Genomic DNA, 24,197 nt, shown 5'->3' with positions numbered 1-24,197 from the left:
ATAGCTCTAGTGGGGAGTGGGAAAATGACAGAAGAGACTTGGTTCACATACCATCTGCTTAAGAAAAGGCACTTTGAGGGACATTTTAGGGGTCTCTTTCCTCCCAACCCTTCTTGATTTTGGGGGGGTTGGTTAGAGCAGTATTATAGATCAGTATTACAACAGAGTAATATTTGGCCCACACCACCTTTTCAGTCCCTCCCTTAGTCAGCTGTCCCAAACAGATTCTTAGCCAAGAGTTTTCTTCAACAGTAGCATCCCTAACACAGGCAGCCAGAATTTAAATGTGTCAAGGGGGAAAACCAAATGGAAAATTCTGGTACTCATGCACAAAAATATGGGCTCAAAACATTCACAACTTGAAGATTCTGGACTGATTTTCTTCACCCTTGAGTTGTTTTTACTTTCTCAATGAGGAGGACTATAAAACAATCCAAGTTTGCATTTTCTAGCTTCAGCCATTTGAGTCACACCAACAGACTAATGGCATGTGTGTCAAGGAGGAAGTGTAATTTCCCCATTTCCATATCAAAACCAGATGATTTTGATTTTCCTCAGAATCTTGAGAAAGTCACCTCTGGCTGAGGCCAAAGATGGAAAACTTTCAACCAAGAGGAGTTTATTTGATAAAGAGTGAGGGATTGAAATGAGAAGTTAGAAACGAAGTCACATCTGACACTTCTCTATAGCATTTCTATTGGCAAATGCCACGCTTAGTGATGGGCAACCTGCTGTTGCCTAATTTTGAACCCATTTGACCTAAGTTTGAAAGTTCAGCTCCAGTTTGAACAGTAATGGATGTGGAATCTGCATTTGGCTTAGAAAAGCCTGTAGGAAAAGGAGTGCAGAGAAAAAGGTATGATGAAGCCGAGTGAGGAATAATGGAGCACGGTGGAGGGAATGAAAAAAAATAAATATAAAGGAAGTCTTAAAAAGGATTGGAGCTGGGGAGAGAATTTCTAAATTAAAAATGAATGGAGAGGCCAAAGTTTGCTAACCCTACACCAGCAGAGTTGGCAGTGCCAATAAAGGTAGGGGATTCTGCCTTGGATAGATCACCTTCCTTTGAGAAATCACTTGGATCCTTATTGTTTTGTGTTCTCAACTCACCATCATGGGAGCCAAGGTAAGAAGGGACACAAGGACGATATGCTGCCAGATGATACTTCCTCCCCCTCTCTAGTCAGACAAGCTGCAATAGGAGGAGACAGAGGGGAAGTAGCAATATGGCAAAAAGCCAGTATTTCCCTGCTCAGTGCTGCATCATGCAAGTGCTTGCTCCTCTCCTACCCTTAGGGCAGATCTGGCTCGGGGGGGGGGGGATGCTGTACATTGGAAAGGACAGACGGAAACCCAGGAATGAAGTGGATCTTTGAGGACAAGAGAACATGTGCCAGATGGCTGTTTAAGCAACTTAACTGGGGATAGCCGTGGTGCATGAGAAAGAGTAGAAGTATATCCCACGGGTTGAAAGTATCTTAGCAGAGCAAGAGAGCTTCTTGGAAAAGGCAGTGATACTGGCTCTCTAATCCAAAACCAATCCAAAAAGTAGAGACCTATAGTATTAACAGAGATTTAGTCAGTGCAATTTTGTCCTCTCTTTTGACTCAAGCCTACTACATGTACCTGCAAGACATTGAGCAATATATATACTGCCCATATACAGTAGACATGTATCAATGTATCAAGCCATAAGACCTTCAGTTCTTTCATCATTGTCACTTCCTTTTCCTGCTATTGCTATAAATTGCCTCAACTTATATAGTCTTCTTCTGTAATTAACATGTGTAGGCTACATCTAAACCTGAAGACAGAAACAATCCAGTTCTGCTATATAATAAAATGACATTAACAGAACTCCAAAATAACTTCTCTTTGGAGATCAATCATCAGGTGAGTGATTAATATCCAAATATTTTCAAGTCCTATTAGTTCCTGATGAAAGAAACTGTCGTATTATAGAATTCTTTTTGAAATAAAGCTTTTATCTAGAACTGAGGTATTTAAAGTTGAACTATGTACATGAAGTGCTTGAAGATGATAGGCTATTACTGGCTGATTTGGTGCCACTAAATTAAAAACAAGGAGGTGCTCTTTTAAAGCCAACACTCAGGATTGCTGGAAGAGCATTGACTAGAGCTAGTCAAAATTTTTCAACCCCAATTTTTTTTGGGGGGAGGGGAGAAGACCAAAAAATGCAGACTTGATAAACCAAAATGTTTTATGCATGTGTCGAATTCACCAAATGGTTTCAATTGAAAAGATAACCCCCAATACAGAAGGTTTTGGTTCATTTTCTAAATGATTCAAAGTTACATTTTTAAAATAAAATTGAAGGACATTTCAAAACAGAGTAAAAATATATATATATATCCAGAAATCAAGATGAAATGTTCTATTACAGGTTGAACAAAATGTTTTGTTTGACCCAAAGCAAGTTGTTTTTTTATTTTTCAGAACAGCCAGCAGCCTGAAAAATAAAGTTATCCACACGTCTCTATATCTGAGAGCTAAACACATTATTTTGAGCCAGATTATGGCTGGCCTTGCCCCTGCCATCCCACACCCACACCCACCCTATGGTAAGGTTAGAGAAGAGGAGAGAAAATTCTCATTAAAAATTAATTCCGTGGACTTGATTTACTCTTGGCGGGGCAGGTGGGTGAAACTTGCCACTTCTGGACATACAGTCTTAGCTAATGGTCACTGGAAGAGAACTTGGAATGCTAGGCAGGAGTGTATTATTACTGAGTCTTTCCGCCCAAGTAATGTACTTTGAAATACACCTCCTGCCACTGCCTGTTACATAGTATCCTTCTTAATCTCAAAGACTGTCAATGACTTTAAATGTCCCAACCTAAATAATATCAATTTAATTCAGCTCAGCTTATCGCACTTCTGATTTCATAAACATCACATACACTCACAGATCTCAATTAAACAATGACTATACATAAACTGTGGTATCAGGAATTTATTTAGTTTGCTCATAAAACATTACTGCCCTGGCTATTTCTAATGTCATGGGGAAATTAACAGCCACCTCTCTCCTGAAAGTCTGTCCAAAAATGCCTTAAGAAGGTACCAATCAAGACCAAGCCACTTTTCAAAATAAGAGACAGACCTTTCTGAGTGACAAACTTCCTCAGGTGTCAAAGTACAAAGCTGCTTGTGCTAAATACAGTAACTTTCCTCAACTATTTAAAGAGCAGATTTAACTGAACAGGGGGAAAATACTGGAAAATAGCAGCTCAATTATTGTCTCCAATGACAACCATCCTCTTCTAAAATTTCCACCCCCTCAGTCTTCATATTGGCCCACAAAGGCTCTGCAGCCCTCTTTTAATCTTGAATTCCCAGCACAACGGAACAGGGAGTTATGGGCCAATATGCAGATTTTAACAGATCATGTGAACTTCTACACAAAGCAGTGTATAGTTGCAGTTTTCCTAATGGAAACTGCCATATCTACTCACACGGGAAGCTCATTTGGTAAAGTGATGAATGGAGAAGGTTTTTTGTTTTTTCATAGGATTCAATCCTGCAATGTGTTGAACACCCCCATCTTCCATTGAGGTTTCTGGTAGTTGAAGGAGTTAAGCATCTTCCATGTAGTGTTTGGGGCAGCACAGGATAAGGCCAATAGGAGTGTAATGCATGTGAAAAGTAACACATTTTCCAGTGCTGTCAATATAACTGTCTGTGGAAAAGGCCATTACTCTGCCAATATGCTTCAGTACTGACCTAGAGGGAGCATGTATAGGTTGTAGAAGTATAGTCTCCATTCTTACTCAGACCTTGTTCTTTGATGAAACTATGAACAAAGATGCCATGTTGGTGAGGTTAGTCGTACAAATACCCTCCCACTACATAATAAAGTGTGACCAGTAACTCATTCTTCATAATCCACAAAATAGTCTCCAGCTGTCAACAATTTTTTATAACTACTGCCTGTATGGGGGACAAATTCAGTGTTCAGTGAAAGATTCTATAACCTCTTACCAATCCTTTCATCCAGTTCAGTTTCAGTTTCATCTAGTTCCTTGAGCAAAGAGCTATTAAAAACAGAAAACATAATGGCAAGCAATGATATTTCTTATTCAAAGGTTGTTCACAATTACAGAGCATAAAGGATTGGAGACCTATCTTACAGCACCTTCCTCCTACCAGGCCAGGTTTTGCTCTTGCTGAGCCAGCTCATTCCCTAGCGTAATTCTATCTGATGCTCTCTCATAGAATCCAGGGAAGCAGTTTTCCCACACAGTTAGTTGCTTTTTTTTTTTATTTCAAGCCTTCTTAACACAAGAAAACAAAACCTCATAGACTCTTCCCTCAGTGTCTGTGCAAGTTGAGTAGTCCCTTCCCCAAGTCTGCTCCTCACACCAGTAAATTCATCAACCCAAAATGTCATGCCTCTTACCTCTCAGCCTTAGTAACACAATTGGTCCAGCAGCAGTCTTGCAAACAGCCACTAACCCATCAGTTTTCTGGAAGGTACTACCAACTCCTCCCTCCATTTCCTGCTGCCTTCTTTTATGAGGATCAACCAATTAAGTGCCAGCTCTTTTTCCCCAGTGCAACAGGTGGAGCTAATCAGCCAGCCAGCTGCAGGCTTCTGATCCCTGAGGAATGGTATCCCTTATACCTTCACACAGTTTCAAATTTAACATGTTCACGTTTTAAAATAACACACTGTGTAGACTGCATAGGCATTACTCAATAAGAATTTACTTAATAGAAAATTGCTTTGATAGCTGTTCGTCCAAGCTCTGAAGACCTTGTAATAATGAACAGCAGCACAAACGAATATGGGGTTGGAGACCAGAAGGGGAGGAGAAAAGCCACTTTATTCTAATGGTAGAGTGTAACTCACCCACATAAACCATAGACATGGTCTGTTTCAGTCTGTGTACCTTGTTCACACGTGAATGACATGGAATTCTGAGAGGAGACATTTTGCACAAGCCAGAATGTGGGATGCCCATGTTCTAGGGTGCTCATTCAGAGATGTGTCCAAACAGTTTGCGTTTATGCAGGTGTGTACCTGCCATTCACATTGACTTTTTTTTTTTATTGTAGCCTGCCTTGGTCTCCTTGTACACTCTCCGTGTAAATACAAAGGCATTGTTTAATTTACTGATATTTTAATGTGGTCTCCAAAGACAAGCGCTAACCTTGGTCTGAGATTTAACTGCCTCTTTACACTGAAAACAGTGTTGCTTTCAAACATATCCTTTTCAAGTATCTTGTTTTAGTGAAAATATGGCAGGATGGGGAGCACGAGTAAAAGGATTTGGGGTATGTTCCAAAGCCCACTGGAATACATCTTATTGATTTCACTGTGCTGTGTATCAGGACCTTAGTGCATATGAAAGTACAGGACCAGATTATCATATATATCAAGGCCTTAGTTTATATGCTATTACACTCCCAAAGCAATACAGAGGGGCCTTAGAGTAAATGAAAATAAGGTTCTCAGTGAATTATTAATTTAAAAACTTTTGACTAGAAATTAGAAAAGAAAAGAAAAGAAAAGAAAAGAAAAGAGCTCCTGAAACTGCATAAAGTATCATTTCCACTTTTCCAGATTTATTTTATAGTACCATAACCATTTAACTCACTGTACTTTAAAAAAACAACAAATTCCATATCCTGCACAGTAATTGTCAGCCTGGAGTAATATCATTTCAAATCCTCCAAAATCAAGTATTACCATGATAGCTTCAGTTACAGTAGTGTCACTATTAGGAAAACTAAAGATTAACTGAAACATTTGTTTCACTCAAACATAGTCGAATCCCAAAAAGAAATGGGTAACAATCACATTATTTTAATCTTATTTAATACTTATCCCTAAAATGCATGTTTTTTCCAGCAATTCAACTGGTCAGAATTCATAAATAATATAATGTCAACTGTGAAAATTAATGTTGAGAATGCAGAAGATGTGGTTGTTTATGCTCCAGAATATCTAACCAAACTAAAGCCTATTCTTAATAAATATACTTCCAGGTAGGTATGTCAGGTATGTTTTTAAAATTTGCATTTTATTGCCGATAAGTTCCAAAAGCCTAGAAACATCACCAGCTTATTATTATTGTTTTATTACACAGAGACATTCAAAATTACATGATTTGGCGATACGTAATGGATCTTGTAAACAGTCTAAGCCGTAACTACAAGGACACAAGGAATGCTTTTCGTAAGGTGCAGAAATTCATCTCTCTTTTTAAATTTTAAATTTGACTTTTTAACACCCACTAAAGGTAAATGTTTTCCGAGAACCAGCTACACAATATACATTTTTTAATACATTTTGAACTTTGCAACTAACAAAGCTGTAGATGTTTGCTGATGTTCCTGATGGAGTGTGTTTATAATTTATATGATGTATCCTTGATACTTGGAAAGAGGGTGGGAAGCATATTGTTCTAAGGTCTGTCTCTGTGTTATTCTGAATCTGAGTCAATCAAGTGAATGCATGATCAGTTTTATGGCAGTACAGTAATATTTTAATAATATTAGTATTTAGTAATATTTAATATTTTATGGCTCCTCGACTCCTATTGACTTGCTGCAAGCTTTCCAGCATCTTACGGTATCATGACCCATAGCTAGGGTGACCAGATGTCCCGATTCTGTAGGGACAGTCCCGATTTTGGGGTCTTTTTCTTATATAGGCTCCTATTACCCCCAATCCCTTGTCCCAATTTTTCACACTTGCTGTCTGGTCACCCTACCCATAGCCAAACATTATGGGCCCAATATTGCGGTCATTAATGGCACAAACCTGCAAGATGCCAAGTACCGACTGTGTCTACACTTAAAATGCTGCAGCATGTCAGTGTAAACACTCATTACAGTGACGGGAGGGGTTCTCCCATCACTGTAGTTAATCTACCTCCCTAACATAACTACATTAAGATCCTTTCCCCGATTCACCCTGAGCATTTTTCTCTGAAGATTTGACCATTCAGTCAGTTATTGATTTAAAATTTCACATGTTCTGGAGCTGGAGACAGAATGCTTGAAATTTGCAAGTGAAGATGCCAGAACCCTAGCAAAAAGGCCATCAAACCTGTTGCCACCACTTTTTAGAATCTCAGCAGAAGGAGCCTGGCAGATTGCTAGACTGCATATTCAAATAAACCTGCATCTGCTACAAAGGCAGGACTATGACCCTAGCTCACTGGAGTTCCATTCTATTCCCTGAGGCCAAACTGTCAGGTTGCACCATCACAGTTGTTGCCCCTCCAACAGATCTGTTATTGAGAGACTTGGAAAGACAGTGAAAATGGCATGCTCATTAGTATGGTGATGCATAGCACTTGGAGTTGAAGTGACTGTACAACTGTGGATATAGTTATTTCCTTTAAAGAAAGTCACTGGCACCTTCTTTTTTCTATTATTATTATTCTTTAAAAAACAGAAGTTAAATGTTAAAAGCTATATTAATAGAACACTGTAATTGAGAGTTTATGCACAATAAAATAATGAAAGTTAGTGGTATGGTTTCTAATAGACCCATGTGGTCGCCTTACACACATGAATCTATATCAATGCATTGTAGTTTAGCACCATTGATAATCACATGCAGAGCGGATGAGTTTCCATTGTTGTAGGAAACATAAGTTTGGATTTCCAGTGCCAGATTCACCAGTTCATTGCGCCATGCTGGTGAGGCAAAACAGACTTAAAAGCCGCTTCCTGAGGATTCCGCAGGTGTAGGAGAATCCCTGAGCAACAAAGAGCACCGTAATCTCTCTCCTGGCTATTCTAGCCCATGTATGTGGCGTGTGGCCAGGTGTAAGGGGGCACCTGAGCAACAGCTGCAGCAACAACTGCCACCCCGCTTTGGTTTGTGGGAAGCTGGTGTAAGATTGAGCAGCACTGAGGTCACTTTCATGGTCTCCCATTGAACTTGTGCTGAGCACAGCTTGGCTGACCTACTGACTCTAGCCCCCTGATTTCTGAGTAAAAAATGTCGACCATAACATGACAGCGTGATTTTTTTTTGTATTTATTTTTGCTATGTCTGCTTCTTTTTGTGTTTAAAAGTGAATCAGTCCCAGCATACTGTGCCAGTATTGTATTACATGCATATTTCCCCTGATGCAGGGTATATGTGTGTATCTGTGTGAGAAAAAGGAAGCAAAATTAGAAATAGAGGAATTTTCTATTCTATTCAGTGGCAGTGTTGAATCATGTAAGAGTCATGGAAAAGCTGCAACAATGCAAGGTCTTCAGGGAAGCCTGTCGTAGACAATTCTATATTGTGTCCCACTGAAGCCATTTCCTCTCCTCCTAATTCTTCATGTATTTGTTGAGGTGAAAGGAAATATCAGAAGTTTTCCTTTTCACTATCATTAATTCAGTGCAAAGTGCAGCAACTATGTAGCTCTTAATACATGAAGTCCCAGATCTACAATCTTGAAGAAAAGGATAACTCTTTCCTCACTGAACAGGGCTCCAGGGAGCCACCAGATAATCACGGTGTGACTCCCTAACATTGTAATCATTTTGTGATGTCACACCATCACATCAACATCTCTGCATCATCATTTATTAATGAAATATCATGACAAAATCTTTGCAACATGTACATTGATAGTACGAGATACCAACAGCCTCCCTTCAAACAGTCAGGGCTGCCCCCAAAATGTGTGGCTCTCGCTGGAAAGGTGGTATAGCCTATGTATCTGGGGTATTGACTAGGTAGATCCCCTGCTCAGATACCACCAGTGACACTCTTATGGAGCTGCTGGCAGGGCTGTGGTGGAAAGCTCAACCTTCCACCTCTGGGTGTGAATTTGTCCTCTGGTCACAGTGGCCCTTAGTGGAGCACAGGGTTGCAGTTCAAATACAGGCACCAGAGCAGCAATGTGCAGCAACACCTTCCTTATCTCTCCCCTTTGTGGCTATTAGGGGTGTTTTTCTTCCCCCACTCCCTTCCTTGGCTGCTGGAGGGATAGGAAATGTTGCCAGTGACTCCCGTATGTTTGCTCAGATCAGTGTTCAATTTAGAGAGTACACCTCATCCCCACTAACACTAATGATAATTAAATGTAGTCAGTGAGGGTAGATTAGACTCCTGCAAAACTCATAGTCTGGCAATCAGCCACCATTCTCCTTCTGTTTATGTTGACCCAGATGCCATTCCTTTATCTAATGTTTATGTTTAACAGGCACTTTATGGCACAACATCAGAAACAGCTGTTTGGCGGCGCTGTGCAAACTATGTCAATGGCAATATGGAGAACGCAGTGGGACGACTGTATGTAGAGGAAGCATTTTCTGGAGACAGTAAACATGTGGTAATGTTTTCAGTTCACTTAACTTGTTCACCATCCAAGTGGTTAAAGTTTAGTGGATGATGATTTAATAGAAATTGGCTTCATATTAGAGTTGTAGAAACCCAATTATTGCTAAAAGAAAAGGAGTATTTGTGGCACCTTAGAGACTAACCAATTTATTTGAGCATAAGCTTTCGTGAGCTACAGCTCACTTCATCAGATGCATAAAAGTGGAAAATGCAGTGAGGATGTTTTTATACATACAGATCATGAAAAAATGGGTGTTTATCACTTCAAAAGGTTTTCTCTCCCCCCACCCCACTCTCCTGCTGGTAGTAGCTTATCTAAAGTGATCACTCTCCTTACAATGTGTATGATAATCAAGGTGGGCCATTTCCAGCACAAATCCAGGTTTTCTCTCCCTCCACCCCACTCTCTTGCTGGTAATAGCTTATCTAAAGTGATCACTCTCCTTACAGTGTGTATGATAATCAAGGTGGGCCATTTCCAGCACAAATCCAGGGTTTAACAAGAACGTCTGAGGAACGGGGAAGGGGGGAGGTAGGAAAAAACAGGTTACCTTGCATAATGACTTAGCCACTCCCAGTCTCTATTCAAGCCTAAGTTAATTGTATCCAATTTGCAAATGAATTCCAATGCAGCAGTCTCTCGCTGGAGTCTGGTTTTGAAGTTTTTCTGTTGTAATATCGCAACTTTCATGTCTGTAATCGTGTGACCAGAGAGATTTAAGTGTTCTCTGACTGGTTTATGAATGTTATAATTCTTGACATCTGATTTGTGTCCATTTATTCTTTTATGTAGGGACTGTCCAGTTTGACCAATGTACATGGCAGACGGGCATTGCTGGCACATGATGGCATATATCACATTGGTAGATGTGCAGGTGAACGAGCCTCTGATAGTGTGGCTGATGTGATTAGGCCCTGTGATGGTGTCCCCTGAATAGATATGTGGGCACAGTTGGCAATGGGCTTTGTTGCGAGGATAGGTACCTGGGTTAGTGGTTCTGTTGTGTGGTATGTAGTTGCTGGTAAGTATTTGCTTCAGGTTGGGGGGCTGTCTGTAGGCAAGGACTGGCCTGTCTCCCAAGATTTGTGAGCGTGATGGGTCGTCCTTCAGGATAGGTTGTAGATCCTTGATAATGCGTTGGAGAGGTTTTAGTTGGGGGCTGAAGGTGACAGCTAGTGGCGTTCTGTTATTTTCTTTGTTAGGCCTGTCCTGTAGTAGGTGACTTCTGGGTACTCTTCTGGCTCTGTCAATCTGTTTCTTCACTTCAGCAGGTGGGTATTGTAGTTGTAAAAATGCTTGATAGAGATCTTGTAGGTGTTTGTCTCTGTCTGAGGGGTTGGAGCAAATGTGGTTGTATCGCACAGCTTGGCTGTAGACAATGGACCGTGTGGTGTGGTCTGGGTGAAAGCTGGAGGCATGTAGGTAGGAATAGCGGTCAGTAGGTTTCCAGTATGAGGTGGTGTTTATGTGACCATCGTTTATTAGCATTGTAGTGTCCAGGAAGTGGATCTCTTGTGTGGACTGGTCCAGGCTGAGGTTGATGGTGGGATGGAAATTGTTGAAATCATGGTGGAATTCCTCAAGGGCTTCTTTTCCATGGGTCAAGATGTCATCAATGTAGTGCAAGTAGAGTAGGGGCGTTAGGGGACAAGAGCTGAGGAAGCGTTGTTCTAAGTCAGCCATAAAAATGTTGGCATACTGTGGGGCCATGCGGGTACCCACAGCAGTGCCGCTGATTTGAAGGTATACATTGTCCCCAAATGTGAAATAGTTGTGGGTAAGGACAAAGTCACAAAGTTCAGCCACCAGGTTAGCCGTGACATTATCGGGGATAGTGTTCTTGACGGCTTGTAGTCCATCTTTGTGTGGAATGTTGGTGTAGAGGGCTTCTACATCCATAGTGGCCAGGATGGTCTTGTTAAACCCTGGATTTTTGCTGGAAATGGCCCACCTTGATTATCATACACATTGTAAGGAGAATGATCACTTTAGATAAGCTATTACCAGCAGGAGAGTGGGGTCGGGGGAGAGAAAACCTTTTGAAGTGATAAACACCCATTTTTTCATGATCTGTGTGTATAAAAACATCCTCACTGCATTTTCCACTTTTATGCATCTGATGAAGTGAGCTGTAGCTCACGAAAGCTCATGCTCTAATAAATTGGTTAGTCTCTAAGGTGCCACAAGTCCTCCTGTTCTTTTTGCGAATACAGACTAACATGGCTGCTACTCTGAAACCTGCCAATTATTGCTGATATTCATTTCATTCCACTGCAGATGCCCAGGGCAAATTCTGTCTTGGCATGCTTGCAGCTGCTCCAACTGACATAAATGGGAGCTGCACCACTCATTCATCCAGTGTCAGAACTTGTTCCTTGAAAATATAGTAGCTTTGTTTCATTCCCATGCTAATGGCTACCAAGGGCTAGATCAGGAAAAGGAAAAGCAAGCTTATCAGTTCAAGAGAATCTTTGAGTTATCTGACAAACGTTACACAGTACATCATCATGCAGTACTACTCTGCTAATGTTTCTAAGCAAATAGATTTAGTTCCCTCATCCAGTACAGAGGGAACACTAATTGCAAAAGCATAAAATGTTATTTCCCACATTCAGATGTTCAGGTTGGGTTAAGAACAGTGAAGAAAATGCTACTCAGCAATACGCTGGGAAGCACCCATGTCAGCAATCTGTGGTGATGGGATTATGTACCTTTTCCAGGACAGTAAAACAAGCAATTAGCAAATGACGCTAAGAGTGGATGTCAGTGGAGATTAGGCAATCTACAGCTTAGGCAAACTGCAGCTGGCAATATCATAAAGCAGAGAAGGTTACAGAGCGAGGCACTGAATTTGATTACCTTTTCTGAAAACCAACTCTTTTAAATCAACTTAATTAAAATAAATTGATGAATTAAATATTTAAGTAAAATGATTTTGTAAGGTATATTTTCTCAATGAAAGGAGGGTGAATTTAGTTATTTAAAACAGTATTTTATTATGGCTAATGATGTGAAAATACATGATTTTTCCTTTGAGGTTATTACAGGGTTATTGTCTAATCATACATTCTTTAGGATCACTGACCCTAACATCTTCCCAAATAATTATTGCTGCAATAAGTAATAGCCACTTTTAACTTTTGATTCTTTAAATAACAAAGGTAATTGTTATTATTAACACTTTCCACTTGGAAACTTTGCTTTCTGATAAAATTGGCCTTAAGATTTTGTTTGTTTGTTGCTCAATTAATATGCCATTTGAGTAACAACAAGAATGTACAGAACAGATGATGATTTAGGGAAAAATTACTGTATTCTGATGGCTTTTCCCAGGTTCAAGAAATGATTACACAAATCCGTGAGGTTTTTATAACAACGTTAGATGAACTCACCTGGATGGATGCAGAAACCAAAAAGAAAGCAGAACAAAAAGTAAGTGAAAAAACAAGTTTTGATTTGTTTTATAACCCTACTGTAGAGAGTGGTAACTTAAATTGACCAAAAAATCTAATCAGACAGTCATACCATTGCATTTATCTACTGTTCCTTTAGTTAGGTCAGAATAACAGCAATCAAGATAGTACAATATGGAGATCCCTTGTTTTTCCAGACCTTAAAAGTGTACCAATCACACATATAATCATAGTTTTTCAAGCTCCAGACACTACATTAGCAGTTTTCAGATTGTCTGGGAATGACTGATGAGGAAAGGTTAAAAGAGATAAATATGCATGGTTCGACTAATGGGTTTTTAACTGGGGGCAGGGGTCACAACCACCCTGCCTTTCCCATTTACTGAATAGAAGGGGGTCTTAGTTAAGTCCTGGTTACATTGGAGGATCCTGGCATGGAACAGGAAATCCATGTATAGAAAAGGTTGAGAATCACTGGGCTGAGCAGGGACAAAGGGAGTAGATACCCTTTCAAATACAATATTTGTAGACAGTTATAAAGACCAAAATGTAAAGGAATGATTTAAGGTAATTCACTGAGCTAAAATGACTGTAGGAGTAATGGGATGGAATTAAGAAGGGAAACATTTAGGCTGAATATTGTGAAAAACTCCTGGACAGTGAGATCTGTAGAACAGGCTTCTAAGGGCAGAGATAAAGTCCTGTTGCTTTAGACGTTTAAAACTAGGCTGAATTAAACACTAGACAACATACTGTAGGAGACCATCCTTCTTTTGCAGGGGAGATAACCAAATGGGATGATTTCTAATAAGAACATAAGAATGGCCATAGTGTCAGATCAGTGGTCCACCTAGCCCAATATCCTATCTTCCAACAGTGGCTGGTGCCAGATGCTTCAGAGTGATCCATCCCGTTGTCCAGTCTCAGCTTCTGGCAGTCCGATATTTAGGGTCACCTAAAGCATTGTGTTGCATCCCTATCTTGGCTAATACCCATTGATGGACTGATCGTCCATGAACTTAGGTAATTCTTTTTTGAGCCCAGTTATACTTTTGGCCTTCACAACAACTCCTGGCAACAAGTTCCATAGGTTGACTGTGCATTGTGTGAAAAAGTACATCCTTATTGTTGGCAGACCGAGATGAGGGCAGCCTAGCCTAGTGGCCAGAGTCTGAGCCATAGTCAGTCATCGGGAGCCAAGGGTCAAACCAGAAGGCAGAAACTGAGTATCAGATACAGGTTCAAGCTGGAGTCCATAGTCAGGAGCCAGAGCCTAGGATCAAACGAGGTCAGGAACTGGATCAAGCAGGGCAGCAGGCAAGGAGTGGTTCAAGGCATGGTCAGGACAGAAGCGAGGCTAGGTGGAAGGCAGGAGCAGGCATATGGGGGAGGAGGGTAGGACAGTATGATCACTGAGAAGCCAGCAAGCTGCTGCTGCTGCTGGCTTAAAAGCCAGCCTTCTGGCCTCAGCAGCCAATCAGGTGGTGTCGCTAATCAGGCAGGCTTCTGCAGGTCAGCTGTACTGATGAGGCTGCGTGGAGACTAGCTCTGCTGCAGTTCCTAATTCCTGACACTTATGTTGGTTTTAGACCTAGTGCCTATTAATTTCCTTCGGAGAGCCTAGTTCTTAGGGTATGTGAAGGGGTAAATAACACTTCCCTAGTCATTTTCTCCCCACCAGTCAAGATTTTATAGATTTCTATCATATCCCCCCTTAGTCAACTCTTTTCTAAGCTGAACAGTCCCAGTATTTCTAATCTCTCCTCAGATGGAAGCTGTTCCATCCCCCCCAATCATTTTTGTTGCCCTTCTCTGCACCTTTTCTAATTCTAATAGATCTATTTTTAAATGGGCTGACCAGAACTGCCCACTGTATTCAAGGTGTGGGTGTACCATAGATTTATACAGTGGTGTTCTGATATTTTCTGTCTTATCTATCTCTTTCCTAATGGTTCCTAAAAAGAAAAGGAGTACTTGTGGCACCTTAGAGACTAACAGATTTATTTGATCATAAGCTTTCGTGAGCTACAGCTCACTTCCTGTAGCTCACGAAAGCTTATGCTCAAATAAATTGGTTAGTCTCTAAGGTGCCACAAGTCCTCCTTTTCTTTTTGCAAATACAGACTAACACGGCTGCTACTCTGAAGCCTAATGGTTCCTAACATTCTGTTAGCATTTTTGACTGCCGCTCCACATTGAGCAGGTGTTTTCAGAGAACTGCTCAGAGTGACTCCAAGATCTGCTTGAGTGGTAATAGCTAATTTAGACCCCATCATTTTGTATGCATAGTTGGGAGTATGTGCATTACTTTGCATTTATCAACAATATTCTAGAGCTGGTTGAAATTTTCCCAATTTTGAGTATTTTAATGACTTTTTCATCAAATGCTGTCTCTAATTTTTTTTTAAAGAAAACCCTGAAAATGGTAGGATTTTTCTACCTAGTATCAAGCTGGTCAGGTTTTTTTGACAATTGTATTTTTTCAAAATTTGGAAAAACCCATTAATTTTTTTGAAAAATTCCTGTGAAATGTATTGTTGTTTTTTCAACAGGCTCTAGGTTCTGCAACATATAAAATAATGTCATTATTGCAACATTACAGTCAGGAAGTTCAAAGTTAGTATTCCCCAATGAGTTTAACCATCTCCCCTGCACATTTTGCTTTACGTTAGTGTCTTTCATTACATGCTTATGCAATGTAGATGCAATTATACTATATTATATTTATGTACATCCATGGTCATAGAGAATAGTTAGTTATAATCTATATCAACAGTTCAACAATACAGTAGGTTGAGTCCAAGAATGGTATTTTAAGCAAGGTAGTATATTGAGCACCTATTGTACACTCTGTACTATAATTAGTTCTGATATGTGCTCAGCCTCTCCAACCTAAGAAACATTGGCAAGACTATGCAGATTCACATGGATGAGCCTTTGACTCAAATCATTACATTTCAGACTAATTAGTATTAGGCCTTGTTTACACTATAGGGGAAATTCGATCGAAGCTACACAATTTGAGTTACGTGAATAGTGTAACTCAAAGCAACGTAGCTTAGACCTACTTACCGCAGGGTCCACACTATGTAATGTCGACGGGAGATGCTCTCCCGTTGACTGCCCCTATTCTTCTCGATCTGGAGTACAGGAGTCGACGGGAGAGCAATCTCTGGTTAATTTAGCGGGTCTTCACTAGACCCGCTAAATCGACCGCAATACATCGATCGCCGCTCATCAATCCCCCGTAAGTGTAGACAAGCCCTAAGATTCCCAAATGTACTGAGATGAGTTACTTATATTGCTTATTTGTGTGCATAGCCAGTCAGAGCATTACTTACAGACATATCAGTTAATGGTTTAACAGTTAAATTCACTGTGGCATTTATATTTTGAAAATATGAGAAAGGATTGCCAAGGAGGCCTTTACTATCATGAGGATTTTTATAACTTCTGGCCGTGTCATCAAATAGAAAACACTGATTAGTTACACAAAGTAATGGACATTGAATGGTCTGGACTGAAAAGACTGGATCTGGATTTCAATCAAACTCCTCAACATACAGGGGTGTTCAAATACAGGGGTTTGGTTCAGTCAATGGTAGATGTAGAAGCCTGCTCTAAAATTTGGATCCAGATTCAGATTCTGAAAATTCCTGTCTTCAAAAGCTAGGATTTGTTCAGATTCAGGATTTCAAGTTGATCCCATCTCTCCATATAATGTACTTATCCCTGCAAATATTAACAAGACTATTTTGCCTGTCTTGTGTTGAAGTTACACAAATTAAAATTATTAATTTAATTTCTGTCTTGTAGAAATATCAGATACGTTGGGATAATCTTCCATTCACTGAAATAAGTATTGCATTTGAAACTGCTGCTGAGATATGGGGTCCTGCTCTAGCATACGGGTTTATAGAAAAAGCATATGATAGTATTTCTGTTGAATGGGACACATTTTTTTAATTCTTTTAGAGTCATAAAGTAATTAACCATAGGACTTTACAATCCTTAAAATCCATAAAAGAAAAGAAAAAAAATACCTCAACAAAAACTCTGTACAATGAGACTGAAGGCTCCTACACAGGTATTTCCAAATAGGTGCCTGTAAACATCTGGTACATTACTAGTATCTGATTATCTTGGAGGTATAGTTGTATTTGGATTGGCATGTAATAGCAAACCCATTTAAATATTATTATGTCCTTTAGGCTGCAGCAATTACAGAGAGGATCGGCTATCCAGATGATATCATAACAGATAATAATAAACTGAATAATGAATACCAAGATGTAAGTATCCATAAAGTCATCATGCAAACAATGGTTAGCAAAGGCTCTTAAGAACTATTCTGTGATTGTACTACACGCCTATGCAGGGATATAAGGCGTAAGATTTCACCTCCACATGGGCTGCCTGGATCTTGAATTCAGGGGAGCAGGAGTCAGGGAGTGGGTGGAGTTTAGGTTCTGCACATCCGCTCTCCTCCCCCCCGATATGCAGTGTGGCACAGATGATTGATCCAGCATGGGTAGTGGTATAATTTGCTGCTGGTATAAGCCAAGAAATGCCATGGGGATGGTGCATAAGTGCAGATTCCAATGGCATTATATCAGCATAAAATTGGAGTAGTGCAATGGAGAATCAGGCCCAGTTTCTACTGACTATGTGTGAATTAAACAGTCCTGCTTTAAGTGACTTCAGTTTCATGGAATTCAAAGAAGTTGTGCCCATATCAGGGTTGAATTTGGCCCTTCATTTGTGACCTTCTGCAAGTCACCTAGTGTAAACTGTATCTCAGTTTGTCCATCTGCAAAGTGTGGCTCATAATTCTCTCCTGCCTTGCAGGGATATCATGAGTTACTTTCATTAAAGTATGTAAAGCATGTTGAGAGCCTCAGATAGAAGGTGGGGTAGGAGTCCAAAGTGCTGTTAATATTTTTAAAGCTAAAAAAGAATGGAGAGTCATAAAAAAAATCAGAATATCTTCTTAAAATAACCTACTGGCCTGATTCTGACATGCATACTCCTGGGAAGCAGCACCATTGATTTGAATTAGGTGATTTCTAGAATAAGGTACTACTCACTCCAAGTAATGATGGCAGAATCCAGCCCTAAATCTACAAATACGAAATAGTGGTGGCAAATAATGATCCTTTGGGGTACACTGCACTGCAACATTACATTAGCGTATGTCCTGGTGCTGATGTAGTTGTGATACCCAGGGAATGATGTTACAGAGCACTGCAAACCAAGATCTGCTTTTGCAGCTTAGAAATTTTCATAGGAAATTCATCACTCTGAGTACCATGCTCGAAATGGACTTTTTAAATCCAGTCCCTCTTCGGTAGCAGTCAAGTAACAAACCTGCAATATCATTTTTCTTTTATTTCTCCTTTTTTAAGCTGAACTACAAAGAGGACGAGTACTTTGAGAACATCATTCAAAGTTTGCTATTTAGCCAAAGGAAGCGTCTGAAGAAGCTCAGAGAAAAGGTGGACAAGGAACAGTATGTATTTTAAATGTCTGTGTATTGTTTATCACATGTGTTTAAAGTAAGACATAACTGGCTTTCAGGTAAGCACCTGGGATTGGCCACACTCCTCCCAAGCACTCCTCTTTTCACCAGGGCTCAGTTCCACATGGCCATAGATGTTTGCTACCATTGCTGAGCAATGTGCACGTTTCTCCACACTATGTGAGCAGTGTACTAACATTTCCTGCACACACTGAAAGCAGAGCATTAGCACTTTGACTTGCTTGTTCACCCTAAATCAGCACAGATGTTACCAGGGATCTACGGTCTCCGGATGTTCTCTCATTAATTGGTGTTTGAAGATAGATCTGAATTCAGGAAAGTCCGAGTATTTATCAAAACAAGAAAGGTGATTACATTTATTTAGGTAATATAAAAGAATGCAGCATGTATATTGGTGAGTTTTTTGGGAGCTTGAGCTTGTGAGGTACTGAGTTGAGAATGATACTGGAATAACTGAAACATAATGCAGTTATATTACAAATTTAATCCATCATGTATACATTTATCTTATAAATACGATCCGGCTGTGAAGCACAGTGAAATCAATGGGAAGTTTGTCTACCTAGCTATGCAGGAAATGGCTCTTAATTACTATACACATTTTTTGCAAATCTTATAAGATAAGAAGTCACAAAAACTTAGGCAAACACTTCAGGTCTGGTCTACACCTAAAACTTAGGTTGACCTAGCAACGTTGCTCACGGGGTACGAAAAATTAACACCCCTGAGAGATGTAGTGAAGCTTACCTAAGCCCCAGCGTAGACATCATTAGGTCAAAGAAAGAATTCTTCCAGTGGTGCTTAGCTTAGCTTAGCTACTGCCTCTCAAGGGGCTGGATTTGCTACAGCAATGGAAAACCCACTTCCGTCACTACAGTAAGTGCCTACACTACAGTGTGGTGTAGCTGCTGCGCTGCTGTTGCCCCACTGTCGTGCTTGTACTGTAGACATACCCTTAGAGGTAGAGAAGCTGATATAAAAAAGCTAAACGCCCTAAATGGTCCCGGGGGCCTCCTTCCAACCTGAAATATTACTATGATACTTCACTTAGGTCATTTAATTTAGTGACATAGAATGTAACTACTATAGACTGACAGCAATTGATCTAAGCACTGACATCTGTGCAACTGTATGAGTAAAGCTAACGACTAAATTTGTGCACATCCCTCTCTCCAGCTGGCTCCCTTGCAGTGCTCTATTACCTACTTCTCTTGTTATAGTTTCATTTACACTCTGCTTTTACAATAAACTGTCCTATTACCCAGTTCTCTTGTCCGGGCTCAGCTAAACTCTGCTGTCACTAGCATATCTCAAAGCTACAATTTTATTTTTCAGCTTTTAGCTTTTTAAAAACTTTGTCCATCTTTTGAGAAAATGTTCAGTATTGACCAGTGCCAGAATGGAAAGAACTTACCTGTCGTGGAGGGGTTCAAAGGCTGTGATTCACTAGCTGATGCTGCTTCTTGTTTCAGACCAGAGCACAGTTTCTCATGTTCTTTGTAAATTTTACTCTGTGGTTTCTGATTTAGAGAAACTGCCTTAATGCATCAAAGTCTCTGTTGTCTCATCTGTTGTGAGATAATATACTTTGTGGCTATTTGACCGGATCTGCCCCCTGCTGGCATACAAGGACTGTTCCACCAAAACCCATGGCAAAATGGGGTGAGGATTCATCAGTTGAAGAGGGTGGCTAGCATCCACGGGGGAGGGCAGCTTTACTTTCCACTCAAAGGCTGAAACAAGCATGTGCTGTATCAGCCCAGTCCCTGGTTGACCTGGCCACATCCCTCCCCTGCCAGCACTGCCCACTCTTTTGGCTACTTTAGCCATTTGCAGGACCCAAGCAGAGAGGGGATGATGACCAGAATGGATCACCGACCACAAATGCAAGACTATTCTCATAAGTAAGAGCTGCAGAAGTGGGTTTGTTCAGTTTATCTTTGTAGCTGGTTTATAGTTTTTAGCTCAGTTTTGGCAGAGTCCAACAGACTACAGGTAATCTTTTTCAGCCTGTCATCTTACCACCTTACACTTGGTTTTTGTCCATGGTCACTAGGTATTCCCTATGCATCCATCGGACTGCAGCTTTGCATGGGATACACCTTCTTGGAGGGGACTCTAGTTTGTGCCCCTTTGACCAAGAATCCTGACCAGAGTAGGCTCCAGGCACCCTTCTTTCAGTACATCTTGTTAAAGGTTGAAGGTTGTTTTATGTCTCTGGGATGGTCAGCAGGAAACTCCCAAGCGGGATAAGACTCAAGCAGAATTAAAAACACAGTCTGTTTAGAAGAGAATAAAAATCACGCTAACACAAAAGCAGCAGCACGTATCCTTGTATTCATTAAGTGTTAACTTAGAGAGGTACCTCTTAGGTTAGTTACAATGGGAGAAATGAAGTCCGTCATTCCCAAAGAATACATTCTCCTTTCTCCCCACTAACCACCCATCAAGTAGTAAATAAGGGTTCAGTGCTGTGGTCTTATGGAGGTACAATTCTTATCAGTTTCACTGGAAGAAAGCCCTGTTAGGATTCCAGTGAGGTCAATCAGGGCCAAGGGTCAGAGTAGGGACAAACCCAAGACTGGGAGTGGCAGGGGAGTTCATAGTCAGATCCAAGGCAGGGTTAATACCAAGGGTCAGAGTCTGAGTCAGGCAGTGAAGTCCTAATCAATCTGAGGACAAGCCAGGAATTCAACAGCAAGGAGCAGGACCAGTCATGGCAGCCACAGAAGAATCACACTGTTGCCTAGGCACTCCCTGGAATGCCCCTTGCGTTTATATTGGTCACAGAGCCAATCTGGAGCCAATGGGGCTGCTGGCTGTCAAACACTTGAGGCAAAACTTTCCATGCGCTGTGGGAAATGGAACACAAGTTAATTATAGCTGCTGCTGCTGGGTGACAGCCTGGAGTGGCTAGCTGCCTAGTAGCTCTACAGAACTGGGTTCTAGACCTGTGTGGGCCTCACATCCCTGCATAATGACCACAGGCTCAAGTCTGCTATCTAGATTTCTGGACTTATAGCTGATGATGGATCCTGAAAACATTGACATATAAGACTATAAACACAATTTTAATTAATCATAAATACTTTGAAATCACAATAATCTATGCTGGTGTGTCTCACTACTTGAAGATAGGCAATCTGGATTAATTATGTTTTTTTGTGTTTGAAATTTTGCCAGCGAAATCTTCTAGTGCCAGTAAAAGGAAATCTAAATATTTTCAGTAACAGGTGAAGGAGAGGGTCACTTTCCTGGTCTGTTCCCATGCCCCATTGAGCTTGCTGTTAAGAATTGCATTTCTAACTAGACTTCTTATGTGTTTTCTGTAGGTGGATAAGTGGGGCCGCTGTCGTCAATGCCTTTTATTCTGCAACCAGGAATCAGATAGGTAAGGTTTACTAGCATACTGAAGGTAGAGTTCTTTAATGACCTGGTTATTTGTTTTTAAGCCCTGAAAGTGATATGCATCCAATAGCATATGGACTGCAGAAGGCCCTCAGTGTAGCAGAATGACAGAGGTTTCATTACTTGGGGATTAGGTGATTGTGGGGCTCTCACTCACGGATGGGGACTCCACATCTTCTGTACATGGAAGAACTGGGTAGTGGACCATTTCTGCATAAGCCAGTAGGGAAGGGAGCTTGGAGTTCAGCTGTGGAAGCGAAAGAGGTGTGGCCAGTGGGTCAAAGATTACAGTGACCACAAACCTTGCCTAGGGGATGCCCAGGAGTTGCAGTAACTGTACTGGCCTGAGAGAGGAAGCAGTGGCCTGAGCTGCCCAGGGTTCTGTCTGTAGATTAGAGATTGATTCTGTTCCCTACACCTTCTCCATAGCTCCTTCACACAAAGCCTATTTACTCTAGCTTTAGTCGGGACAGTGAATTTCATCCAGGTGAATAATGGAAGCATGAACTTACCGAATGTATTCCTTACAATCCCTTAACATCCCTTTTCATGTCCTCTTTATGGGCCATAAATCTCCTGCCCTTACGTTCATGGAGGTTCCTTCCCCTGGGAGTATTCTCATCTAAATCAACGGGGCTACTCTCAGAGAAATGTCCTTTTGGCAAGGTAACAGAAGATGGCCCCATGTTAAATCATCTTGAAATACGAGTGTAACTAACTTTAGCCTGTAAGGAAATCTGTTTCCACTGCAATAGGCTCAGCTGGCATTTGTCATTTTTTTATCTTAAACCTACAACACGGCACATTCTATAAAGTACTGCTCTGTAAAATTTTGTGAAGTCTAGGGGCTCCTTGGTTCCTATTTCTGTTAAGCACATGTCATCCATTAGATGACCTGAAACTCCTGGTCTGTCACATGCTTCATCTCTCTTTAATTCTGGTTTCCTTTGTACTGGAAAAAACGAAAATGTCAACCTGGCAGATTAAACTCAGCACAAAAACAGCTTAAAGAAGAGAAGAAGACACAATAATCATCAAATATCTTTAGCAATGCTTTTGGGTATAGCTAGAAACCTTGTAGTATCAGCGTATCAGGCCCGCCTTTGGTTATATATAATTTGGAAATAGAAGAGAAACAATAAAAAGATGATAAATTATTTTTATGAATATGGAAAAATAGGCTTTGTCTGAAGAAAAGAATATAGTAATAATGAGAGAAACCTCTGAGGTTCCCCCTTCTATATAACAATAACATACTTTGCATCAAAGCAGACACTTTCATCCAAAGATCTCAAATGTGCATATACCATAGATGCAGTAAGTATTATCCTCATTTTATAGAAATTTAGAGAAATTTGAAGTTCAGGCAGTTGAAGGGGCTTTCCCTCAGTCAACCAGAGATCAGTGCCGAAGCCAGAACTCCTAATTTCCCAACCCTGCTGGGTGCTTCCTTACTATTATGTATTTGTTCAATTCTCAAATGGAAGATCTTCTCCTTTTACACTATTCAAGAAACTGCTCACAGGGCCCCGGCTGGAGATTGCCCCTGGCAAGGAAGAAGCCGAAGTGGGTGCAGAGCAGGTATAGTCAGCATTTCTGCTTTCCTTCCATGACTCCTGGTGCAAGAGGGCTAAGGCATGTCAGGAGCAGAAAGGACTAGGAAGAAGACAGGGAAGGGGATGGGTGGGGCACCTTGGGGGCCATAGGCAACTAGGGCAAGTTAGAGCAGCCCCAGCCTGCTCTAACCTGTGTTGGGACTGGGGCACATATAACTATCCCCCTAATAGTCCCTTCAGTCTGCTGTGCTAGGTGGATGCAGCAGAGGACCTGGCCCCTTGTGTCTATTTCAATTCAAGTATCTGTTATTTCTGCTTTTTTCATCTTGGTGCCCCTGTGTAGTATTTTGCTTCATATGCGACACCAAGACAGAAGGGACACTCACAGGTACAGCCTCTGGCCTTTATAACCCCTTATGGAGACACCATAAACCATATATAATTCTTATTACTGCATGAAAACAAAGCTGTACCATGTTTAGAAACTATAGGACCTGATCTTGCATTGCTTGCACAAGAAGAAATAACGTGTTACTGGTTTACATATGGAAAGCCTTTGAAGAAAATATTTGACACTCTTGGTTTCATTGCAGTTAAACCAGGGCTGTTTAATATTTAAAAAATTGTTTCTATTACAATCTTACTTCTATTTTTAAACGAAGTATTAAATCAACGTGCAGACTGGTGTGCAGTTTCTTCCACTGGGTTCTCAGGTTGCTAGTGTTAAAAATTATGTCACTTTTCTGCAACATAGTCACTTCCAGCAGGAGGTTCAACTGCAATTTGAAACTTTATTCTAGGAATATATATCAATTTATTGCATGGCAAAAAGTGATTCCCATTGCACACTCTGTAAGCACAGCTGCACTGAGCTGAATGGATGCGGTTTTCCTTTCATATTTCTGGGGCATATTTACATTGCTAACATTTTGAGAGTATGTATTTTCTACCCAGAAGA

The 24,197-nt window shown here is 40.7% G+C and overlaps 1 protein-coding gene across 4 annotated transcripts in view; it reads left to right on the top strand.

Annotated features, from left to right (window-relative positions):
* Nucleotides 1-24,197, top strand: part of MME (membrane metalloendopeptidase) — a 68,538-nt gene that overhangs the window by 22,526 nt on the left and 21,815 nt on the right. For all 4 annotated transcript variants that reach the window (XM_073359628.1, XM_073359630.1, XM_073359632.1 and 1 more), the window contains 8 exons: nt 1,792-1,893; nt 5,876-6,012; nt 6,114-6,207; nt 9,186-9,314; nt 12,657-12,755; nt 16,948-17,028; nt 18,142-18,245; nt 21,608-21,666. In XM_073359628.1, coding sequence (XP_073215729.1) covers nt 1,792-1,893; nt 5,876-6,012; nt 6,114-6,207; nt 9,186-9,314; nt 12,657-12,755; nt 16,948-17,028; nt 18,142-18,245; nt 21,608-21,666 — 805 coding nt within the window. The remainder of the gene's footprint in view (nt 1-1,791; nt 1,894-5,875; nt 6,013-6,113; nt 6,208-9,185; nt 9,315-12,656; nt 12,756-16,947; nt 17,029-18,141; nt 18,246-21,607; nt 21,667-24,197) is intronic.

This window comes from Lepidochelys kempii, chromosome 9 (assembly GCF_965140265.1).
Source record: "Lepidochelys kempii isolate rLepKem1 chromosome 9, rLepKem1.hap2, whole genome shotgun sequence".
Taxonomy (NCBI): Eukaryota; Metazoa; Chordata; order Testudines; family Cheloniidae; genus Lepidochelys; species Lepidochelys kempii.
The sequence above is the reverse complement of the archived record's forward strand: the minus strand, read 5'-3'. Positions and strand labels throughout refer to the sequence as shown.